General features: G+C 33.7%; 1 protein-coding gene across 1 annotated transcript; it reads left to right on the top strand.

Annotated features, from left to right (window-relative positions):
* Window positions 874-5,740, top strand: LOC18611739. Its single transcript, XM_007048155.2, has 3 exons — window positions 874-1,385; window positions 2,074-3,565; window positions 4,207-5,740. The coding sequence occupies exons 1-3, from the start codon at window positions 1,007-1,009 to the stop codon at window positions 5,387-5,389; spliced, it is 3,054 nt and encodes a 1,017-aa protein (XP_007048217.2). The 5' UTR covers window positions 874-1,006; the 3' UTR covers window positions 5,390-5,740.

The following is an 11,291-nucleotide window of genomic DNA, read 5'->3' as shown; positions in this document are numbered from 1 at the left end:
TTTGAAAAAAATTCTTAAACTATTTAAAAAAATTCAAATAAATTTTTATTCTTTTATTACGTTTAGTCAAATCCTTATATTTTCATTTTGTATCAAATAAGTCCTTATGATTTATGATTGACTAATTATCATTAGTCAAAATATCACTTATTATTTTATATTCACATGGCATTAACATAACATTGATATAAAGAATGAAAAATGTCAAATAACCATGTTATCATACCAAATTAGCATGTTATTTTATTATCAATTATCATATGTCAACATATCACATCATTATGATATGTTAACATACCACGTCAATACCACACGACGTAAAATGATAAATGACATTTTGACTCAATTAATCATTAGTTATAATAACTTAATTGACTCAAAATAAAGTATAAAGATTTATTTGATTTAAAACAAAAATATAAAGACTTAATTGAACACAATGAAAATATAAAGACTTAAATAAAAAATTTTAATAATTTAAAACCTTTTTTGGATATTATGTCATTTTGAAATGAGTCGAACTTTGATCAAGTAAAAAAAAATCAATATTTTTAAAGTCGAATTCATTTTGAGAAAAGTAGAGTCTTGATCAAGTCAAGGAGTTTTCAATATTATCAAATCGAACTCATTTTAACTGCCATCCCTAAGCAATATTTAAATCTTTCCTTAAAGAAAAAAAAAACCACAAATGTCTCACACTTTTTTCCTAGAAGAATAAACAGAGAGATAAGAATTTATCGAAACAAACACTAGCGCATTCCTTGAGGGCCTAAATAAAAGCCCAATAATAAACCCAGACTAGCTTTGAATTTCCCAACACACTCAAAAGCCCAAACAAATGCATATGCACATGAACCGAACGTGCCCTGATGCTGGAGCAGGGGGTTTTAGGTCTCTGGCTCCTCTCTTCCTAAAACCCTCGCCTGTCTTCCTCACCACCGTACGCCAAAATTTCCCAGAAATCCAAAATCTGTGGTATGAAAAAAACACCATTTTCTCATTAACAATGAAACTTAAACCCTTTTCTCTTGAGACCATTTTTTCCTTTTCCTCTTCCTCTTCTCCACCGATATATTCACTCTCAACCTTCATTTCCCATTTCTCCACTTCCCAAAACCACCCTTTCCATTCCTATTATCCATCGCGGCGCCAGGAGGAGGAGTCAAGGCACGTTAAAGTTTCGGTTTGGTGGGATTTTGAGAACTGCAATTTGCCTGCAGGTGTCAATGTATTTAAGATTGCTCATATGATCACTGCCGCTGTCAGGGCTAATGGAATTAAGGGTCCTATTCAGATAACGGCTTTCGGAGACGTTTTTCAACTCTCTAGAACTAATCAAGAGGCGCTTTCTTCCACTGGGGTTAATCTTGCTCATGTTCCACATGGTATGTTTTTGTTTCTTAAGTTGGCGAAAGAAATTTTTTTTCATGGTTTATTTTTATTTTATTTCGGTTGCTTTATTATGTAATTTAGTGATTGTTTATAACCAAGATTGAAGTGCAATATTGGGCTTTTTATTGAGTAATTTAGTGGTTTAGGGAAACTTTATTTAACCATCATATATTTGATTAAAAATGAGAAAATAACTGAAATGTAACAATTACAAATGTTTTAACATAATTTGATTAATTGTTTTATATTAGTGCAAAATCATGCCTTTTGATATTTAAAAAAATTAAGTTTTAAGTTTTAATTATTCAAAATTATTACGTGCTTTTTTTATTCAAACAGGCAAAGTAAATAGCAAAAACAACAACCAAAGCCTTAGTCTTCAAATAATATTGTTTAAGGCATTTTTTGTTTGTGTTTGTGCCTTGTGCGATACAAGAATCCTAGATCATGATTCATATATTTATCTTAGAAAAAAACTTTTCATTTTTCTACTAAAAGATTTAGGTTGGAAAGGGTGGTGTGGGGGGTGGGGGAGCTACTATGAAGTGTTGGCGTTGCACAAATATTGCGAAAGAATACGGATTGCAGGTCTTGTAATTTTTTTTTTACATTGCATTCAAAAGGTTTAGTTGATTGTCTCGGTTCATGTTAATATACCATGCAAATGTCCTGCCAATGCAGGTGGAAAGAACAGTGCTGATAGATCGCTTCTGGTAGATCTTATGTATTGGGTTTCTCAAAATCCTCCTCCAGCACATCTTTTTTTAATTTCTGGTGACAGGGACTTTGCTAGTGTATTGCATAGATTACGAATGAACAACTACAATGTACTGCTTGCTAGTCCCGAATCTGCTCCTAGTGTTCTTTGCAGTGCTGCCAGTATCATGTGGAATTGGAATGCACTGCTTAAAGGAGAGAATCTGACTGGAAAGCACTATAACCAACCTCCTGATGGTCCTTCTGGTACTTGGTATGGCCATTACAAGGTGCCTCTTGAAAACCCATTTTTAGTTGTTGAACAACCAGCTTGTCCACGGACTGAAGAATTGTCTGAGGGTTGTTCAGATTCTAAGCCTCGGCCAATTCCAAAGGTGGTCATAAAGCAAATTCGTCAGATTCTAAACTCTTATCCGAAGGGAATTTCCATTACAGACCTTCGTCTTGAGTTGGACAGAAGTAATGTTGGCCTTGACAAAGACTTGTATGGATACAAAAAGTTCTCCCGCTTTCTTTTATCAATGCGACGCATTTTGACGCTTAAGTCTGAAGGTGATGGTCAGTTTCTTATACGTGGTATTACCCCAAAAGCTGGTGAACTATCTGAGACTAGTCCATGTTTATCGGCAGAACCTGTCTGTAGATATGGAGACGACCTCACTGTTTCTTCTAGGTCAAGTGGTGATGACAGTTCAGTTGGTGGTGATCTAAATGGAAAGTCCACATTGCATCATTCCCCTGAAGTTAATTCTGGAGTTACTCCAAGAAAGGTACAACAAAGCCCAACAGAAAATGATAATCTTGTTAAAGTAAATGCAGAAGAGCCTCCAGAGGAAGTCCAACAGCCCCTTCCAGTTGGTCAGAAGATTGCTGAAGCATCTAATGAGCAGGTAACTGAGGGTCATCAGGCTCCTATGCTGGAACAAGATTCTGCACCTGAAGTTGGTTTTGTTAGAAAAGTTTGGCGAAGATGGTTTGGTGGTAGCAATGGAATTTCTGAAATAAATAGTCATGACCTTCCAGAAAAAGATGATGATTCTGAAGTTAGCTCTGAGAAAAGAAATAACTATACTCTGAAAAAATGTGCTGGGTTTAGCTCTGAGAGGGAAGGAATGAAGGAAGAATGTGATGCAAAGTCATGTGAGGTTTCTCATCCAGTGACCGTTTCTTCATCAAGTAATGATTCAACTGTTGACAATAAAGTAAGTGCTGAAACAGGCGAAAATCACTCAGGAAAGAGGTCAGGTTTACTTAACAGGATTGCCAATTGGTGTAAATTTTGGAGAAGTAGCAAAGACTCTAAGGCTTCAGGTGATCAATTGATTGACAAGCTCAACCAAATAAACATTAATTCTTTAAAGCATGAGTTTTTCACTCAGGATTCCTTCTGGAAAGACATGGAAATCTTAATGGACTCACCTAGGGGATCAGTTCTTGTCAACCTGTCTAGGACAAGGTTTGCTAAATCTTCCCCTCTAGTTTTTACCGCATGCCTTGCTAATAAAAATATGTTGGTTTGCTTGCTCCCTTCTGTAGTTTGCATCTTTTTATATGTATCCTTCTTTCATGATGGAACCCAGAATAGCATTGACTTTTGTTAAATTGTTGAACTTCACAGATTTACACACTCCTGTCATCTGTTGTGATTGCTTTATTTATATTGTTGAGTTTTGCATAAGCATGAGTTTATTTGACAGAAAAGAACATAGATATTTTGGCTTAGGAACTTGCCCAATTCTTTTTGGAGCTTAGTCAGTGTACAGGGGCTTCTGTTTGCTGTCCATGTGTTTGTGCATGTCTTTGATTTGGTACATGCATTTTGATGTGTTGGTGGATTGGGACTGCAGGTTTACTTGCAAAAGGTCGTAGAATAGCAAGAATGGCCATTTTTCTTTTTTCTCTTTTCCAATGAGTCAATGCTTTTCAGAAATGAAAATATAAGACCAAACAGTGCATTTTCTACAAATGATATTTTAGATTGCAAATCTGATGCAGTTTTAGAATCAAATTTAGTGAATTGGAAATTTGAGTTCTAACTTAAAAAGGTGAAGGAGTTCGAAAAAAAATCATGTCTTAGTTGTTATTAATCTTTTGCAGGGAAGAGATGGCAGAGAATCTTCTTAAGGAAGGGCCTTTGGTTCTTAGATCTCTCAGTAACATCGATCTTCTTCAATTGGTGGATTTGTTAATATCAGATAAGAAATGGATCGAAGAATGCCCCTCCCAAACATCACCTTTCAGGATCACAAGGGCTTTTGAGAAGAGTCCCTGTTTGGGTCATTCTCATGCTGCAAATGGGTTGAGATCTATCTTTATGCACACTCCATCACAGGCAAACTTGCAGCCAAAGCATGAAGGAGAGAAAAAGTTGCAGAATATACCTGATTCTGGAGCTTCATCTACCATCATCAATAAGAAATCTTCTGATCGTTCTAGATGTGAGATAATATCTGACTGTCAAAAACTTGTAGAACAGATAATGAAGGAACACCCTGAAGGATATAATATGGGTCTCTTTAGGAAACTGTTCCTTGAGAGGTATGATTATCCTCTTGATATACAAAGGCTTGGTTACAAAAAGTTGGCATCCCTGCTAGAGATAGTGCCTGGGATAAAAATAGAGTCCTGCTACATAATTCCTGAAAGTATGGTTCCGGACAATGCTGGCCTGGAAACTGATGTTCCTAACATTCAAGGAAATACTAGTCATGCATTAGGGAACTCAGCTGGTGAATTGCCAGATGCATCAACAAAGGATGATGATTTTGACCCAACATGGGATGAACTAGGACCTGTTTTAAGCACAAGTTCAAACAAAGAACTGCAATCAGTATTAGGGAGCAAAAGAACAGAGGACACAAAGGTAGCATATTCTAACTATGAACCTTCTGTGTCAGATGATGAATTTTCAGATTCTGAAGGGGAAATCTCAACTTCGGAGCAATCAGGACGGCAACAGAAGCCAGGAATAAATGAGGAAGACAGCTCGTTGTTGCAAATCCTTGATTCTTGGTACAGTAGTAAGGAAGATGAGGAAAGAAAGGAAAATTCAGAGAATGCCGAGGGAATGGTTGATTGTTCTGAATACCATGGAAAGCCATCTGGTGCTGCTGAAGTGGGCATGAGGTCAGAAACTTCTTTGAAGGACTGTGGACAGAGGAGGAGGCTGCAAAAGAACTATTCTTTTGTTGCAGATCCAGTGGGGAATGACAAGGATAAGTTAATTAATGGAATATTAGGTAGTTTGAAAAAATCAAGTGAGTCGAGGATGCAGGTGTGAATGGTCTCATGGTAGGGAAATGATTCATTTTGCATTTTTTGCATCCATTTTGCTTATATTAGTTCAGGTACAACATTCAAGCTATGCTGGAGAAAATGTTTGGGCCTTAAAATTAGTTCAAGGTGCCAAATGATGGCTAATAGTATAATACTTTATTCAATTATTATACTAGTAGTTAGCTTATTTTAATGAGCCAAGAGTATTTTTGCTCATTCTGGCCTGGGATAGGTCTAGATTAAGATTTCCTTCTTCTCTACTAAAAGCAATTTCTATAGCATGCTGTTATGCAATCATTCCGCTTTCTCTTGTGGCATGATGTTTTTCTAGAGATATCAAATAAACTTCAGGAACTATAATCAATCTTTTAACATTTATCGTGATGAGGGCACTTACAGGTCTGTCTTATTTCATTCTCTCCTACAGTCTTGCTAATATATTCAACTGACGCATTGTAGATGTTAAAAATAGACTTGATCGCTCAAATTTTGCAGGCTCAATATAAGGATGAATGGTGACTATGTTAAACTGAAGTAAATCTGGAATGGGAATTATGTTAAACTGGAGTCATGCTTAAGTCCCTTGTTTAACCTTGTTATTGATTGGAGTCAATCCAGCTAATAGAACATGTACCTCAAACTACGTGGACCAAAAACTCAACATTGCACCATGCATTCTGCAAACCGAGGGACATCATGAGGATTGCAGTTAGTTTTGGTGTAGATTTTCTGCAGACTACGGAGGCTGCATCATTTTTGAAATTCAATCCCATTTCCCTGGAGCCAAGGGCGGATGCTTTTACAGTTTTGGAGTTTGTGGCCTTTAAAAATTTTTAAATTTTTTAAAGTATTATTTGTTTTTTTAATGTCTCTTTAAAATAATTTTTTTATTTAATAACTAATACAAATAAAAAATAACAAAATGATCTCACATGGACTATTATAAGTTTTTTTTTTATTTTTTTTGATATACATGTTATATAAAATTATTGTCTACCAACATATTAATCTTATAAACTTTTATCTTTTTTTTTTTTCTTTGACTCTTTCAATAAAAATTGACTAACTCTATCGCTGTCATCATGAAAAGCATACAATGATATGGTCAGGCTTGTCGCTCATGCCTAGAAAACATGCTGGAATCTATGAAATGCGCGGTAGGGAAGAATATAGCATTGCATGATGTTCAAAGTTGTGGTAAAAGATTAGAAGATTAACCTCAACAAGGTATCTTTAAAGATGATATAAGGCCAAAATTATAAAATAATCCTTAAAGATAAAGTATTATAGGCAATAATTTTTTTCATAATTTTAACTATTTTTAATTAAGAAAAAAGATTTTAAAATAAAATTATCATTAATGAAACCTTGTCATATTTAAGTGCATGTGTTTTAAAATTTGACAACATGTCATGTTGAAAAAATATTGTTACACACCAATGTTATTATATGTCGTATTAAAAAAATGTTATTGTTACACGTCATTTTCAAAAAATTTTACTAATAGTTGTGAAACTGAGCTGTTGGATTTTTAACTTTGTTTATTTAGTGTAATCAATTTAAATTTGCAGTTACATTTTAAACTAGATTTACTGTGATGTATTTAAATTTCATACTTTAATTCAACGTGATTATGTTTTGTGATGGATCCTTAGGTGTTGATGTAGTGTGTCCGACTTTTGTTTAGTTTAATTTTTTTTTAAATTACTCTCAATAAAACTTCCTCATATTCAAATACATAACAACATTACGCACTAGTTATATTACACGACAAGATTTTTCCTCTCCCTTTTTATTTTCCTAAACTTTATATGCCGGGTATATTACACGATCATTTGATTCATTCCTCATAGCAACAAGTTCATAACTGCGTAAAAAGGTAAGTCAGTTAATGTTAAATTTTTTGTTGAATTTTTTAGTGGGTTTTTGTTGTGATGGTAGCCATATTCATTGATTTTGTTAAATATGGTAGTTAAAGGTTTAAGGAAATCCTTAAAGATATTATACGCCATGCTCATTTGGGTCGAATGTTATTACAATGGCGTGTAACATATCAAGACAATATGGGCATGGTGTGTAACAACTCTAAGGATTTCCCTATGGGCATGAATATAAACATAGTGTAGCATCATTTATGAATTTCAACATGGTGTATAGCGACTTAGATTGTTAGGCATGGTGTGTAGCAACTTAGGATGATGCATGGCGTGTAGCAACTTAGGATTTTTAGGCATGACATGTAGTATTTAGAAATTTTAGGCATGATGTGTAACAACTTAGTCCATTAGTTAAGCATGGCATGTAGCAACTAATAATTTTTAGGCATGGCATGTAGCAACTAATAATTTTTAGACATGATGTATAACAACTTAGTCATTAGTCATGACGTGTAGCAATTAAGAATTTTTAAGCATGGCGTGTAGCAACCAAGGATTTTTAAACATAACGTGTAATAATTTAGTTATTACGCATGACGTGTGACAATATTTAACTTGTTCTACATGATGTGTAATAACATTAAATTTTTTGTAAATGATGTGTAGCTTCCCTGGGTTAACTATTCAGGCCACTTACATGCCATTTGTTACGCACCAATGTGCATTAGAGTTGTTACATGCAAGCATGACATGTAATAACTCTAGATAGTGTTCAAATTTACAGATTTCACTTATAATTTCAACCCATCAACTTTGAAGTTTTATAAATGTAAATCAATAAATTTAAGAACATACCTTAATGTCATATCTGCTCTTTGGTTTGTAAATTAACAACAATATAGCAAGATGGCAAGAGATGGAATCCAAGAACATACCTTGATGTCATTTCTGCTTTTTGATTTCTAAATAGACAACAATATGACGATATGGCAAGAGATAGAACCCAAGAACATACCTTAATGTCATTTCTACTCTTGGTATGCAAATTGACAACGATATGGTGAGATAGAAAGAGATAAATAAAGAGAGATAACGATTGTGGTAAAATTAGAGAGAGTTGGATAGCGAGATAAAGCTAGATGATGAGAGAAACATATAACATTTAATTTATCTGAAATGATTTAAAAGGTATTTTTGTCAAGTCAATAATAAAAGTTGATAAAAACAATTAATTTTATATTAAAGATTATTTTTGAGATAGACTTATAAGGTTTTCTATTTTTCATAATTTCCTTTATAAGTAATTGACCTTTATCCTTAAAGAGGTCTCTGTGACACGTGCCGAGTCTTTAGTTCAATCTCGATGCGTCCCTAGACATCCCTCACACGCCACTAGGACGCCTAAGCAATCTAGAAACTCTCATATGCTATTGGTATGCCTAAGCAGCCTGGAAACTCGTATTCCCCTCTAAAGATGGAATGAAAAAAGAACGATGCAACAGAAAATAAGCAACAAAGGAGTGAGGAAAAAAAATGTGTTGTATTCACAAATGTAGAACATTTATACTAGAGAAACCCTTAAAAACCTTTGTCTCATTAGGAGGGCAAAGGAAGGGATGAGCCCTCCCACCCTTACATTTTCACCACCCAACTAGCCCCTTTGGCTCGTGTGCAAGATCCTTTTTACAAGCCAAGTGCTTATCCCTCTCTAATGATTAGGAAGAACCTTAGGCATGATTTGAAACCTCCAATAGAAGATTGTTTCTACCCAATGGAACAGTGAGTAGACCGTTGGGGCAGTGCTGGGCATGCTGCCTGCCTACTGGCGTGGCTAGTTGGCTCGACTGCTGTTGGCCCGCCTGGCCTCCTTGGCCGCTAAATGGCCCCTTTCAGTTCTCATCTGCTCGGTTGTTGGCTCCGATGGCCTATTCCTATTGCTCTTGAATCTCCCCTCCTATGGGCTTATCACGCGGGCGTGACTAAACCCTAAATAGAAGAAATTAAAGAAATTACGCATTCTGCTAGTTGACATAGAGCTCAGTTATGACAGCCACTTGCTTAGAAAGGCATAAAACCACGCTTGAATCTGGCAAGTTTCAGCTTATGAAACCATGAGAATTAAGGGAGTTTTACTGAAAAACGTTTTAGAATGGCCAATCTGTATTATATTTCCGGTTTAACTTGTGGCGAACAATGTTATTTTTTAGGTTAATTATGTAGTAGTGTATCTGCTAGATTTAACCTTTAAAAAAGCACGAGAATTGAGGAATTAAGCTAGTAATTTTTCTACAGTTTGATGGTACATCATTTCATATGTAAGACTAAGATTCTAGATTTTAAACCTAATATATCAAAGATGGAATTTATTGTTGGATAATAAAAGCTAAAGGAAAATAAATGAAAGGGATTTGAAATTGCCATTGTGTATGTCTCTCATTGGCCAAATTTCTCCTTTTGTAGAGAGTGCTTAGAATTATTTGTCATATGCTATGCTAGGCAGTATTGAATTTAAGAATTTGTATGAAAGGTGACTAAAGAGTAATTATATAAAGTCATGGATCAAGTCAATGATTCAATTCGGAGTAAAAAAATTAATCACTTTTAAAATAAAATTAAATTATAAAATAAAATTTCATTAACAATTTAAATATAAGTTTTTAAATTCAGTAATATAAATATACATAATATAGAAAGAAAAATTAAAATTAGATTTTCACATTAGGCATTGTAATAGATATAAAGTAGAAAAAATGTAATATTAAATTTTCACATTAAGTATCGTAAGTTGTATTCAATGCATTTTAAAAAGAAAAGAAAAAAAAGAAAATAATTTTAAAATTTAAGCTTATAAGGAATTGAATGCATATCTTTGAAGGTTAACTTAGATTTCTTACTATTACTCCAAACAAATTCATTTGATTTGTTTACGGATGGCGAAACTAGATATTTTGAATTTTATTCACATAAAAATAAAACAAAATTAAAAATTGAGAGGTGACGACTACCACCCATCTCCCTTTGCCCCTGATGTTAGGATATTAAATTGATATACTTATATTAATTAAATGTTAAATGTCAAATTTGATGTTACAAGTCAAGACACACCAATTTAATTGATGGAATTTTTAAAAATACAAATTAAGTCATAATAGATACTTTATAAAATGAAATATATAAAATATAATGATATATATATGTATATGTATATATACAATAAATTTTCTTATAATCCTGAAAATTCATTTATGAACAAAAACATGGAATGTTTGGCAGTATCATCAACAAGAGTATCAATGTGAGGTGTTGCTAGCTAAAAGTAATAATAAACTTGCCTATGCAATATGTAAATATGCTCAAATTGAATGTAAATTACTAGCAAAGACTTCGTGCAAGTGTACACGGTCGTGACAAGTAATAAGTGATGAGTGGGATGTCGAACCTCAAGGAGTTGATCTAATGATTGCTGCTAATTACCAAAATTGACACAAGCTAACCTTATCCAAGAAATAAATTTTTGGACTATGATTAAATAGAAAATGTAAACTAATTAACAAGAATCTACTCTAAGTAATGCAATCAATAAATGGAAATGGTATCAATGATCTAATAACCTAGGATTATGGTGTCCTCTATTACTTCATTTGGAATTGGTCTTGGTTAGTTATTTAATCTCAATGGAATTTGATATCAGTCTAAGATCTTAAGTTGTGTGTAATCCTCTGTCAAGGTATTACACACTTGCCTAATCTATTTGCCTCCTTATATGTCTATCGGTTACAAATAATTTAAGCTCTTGAAATTAAGAAATTCCTAATTAACTAAGTGTGGCAATTAGTTGTATTTCTACCCTAACCACACATCAAAACAGTACCATTCATTCTCTTTTTTTTTTTTAGTGTTATGAACACACTTTACTCAAGCCTAAGTCTAATTTAGATTAACCTTTTCAAGTGTCATCCAAATACTCAATTTCAATTAATTGGTGATCAATCAATTAATGAACAATAGATTCCAGCTTGAATAAACATC

The sequence above is a fragment of the Theobroma cacao genome, chromosome 1 (assembly GCF_000208745.1).
Source record: "Theobroma cacao cultivar B97-61/B2 chromosome 1, Criollo_cocoa_genome_V2, whole genome shotgun sequence".
Classification (NCBI taxonomy): domain Eukaryota; kingdom Viridiplantae; phylum Streptophyta; class Magnoliopsida; order Malvales; family Malvaceae; genus Theobroma; species Theobroma cacao.
Note: the sequence above shows the minus strand (reverse complement) of the source record. Positions and strands in the feature narration are given on the sequence as shown.

What these genes read in the sequence shown, in the direction of transcription:
- LOC18611739 (XM_007048155.2), top strand. Translation starts at nt 1,007, where the DNA reads ATGAAACTTAAACCCTTTTCTCTTGAGACCATTTTTTCCTTTTCCTCT. An exon ending in TCTTGCTCATGTTCCACATG is followed by an intron (nt 1,386 to 2,073) that starts GTATGTTTTTGT and finishes CTGCCAATGCAG; the next exon opens with GTGGAAAGAACAGTGCTGAT. An exon ending in GTCAACCTGTCTAGGACAAG is followed by an intron (nt 3,566 to 4,206) that starts GTTTGCTAAATC and finishes AATCTTTTGCAG; the next exon opens with GGAAGAGATGGCAGAGAATC.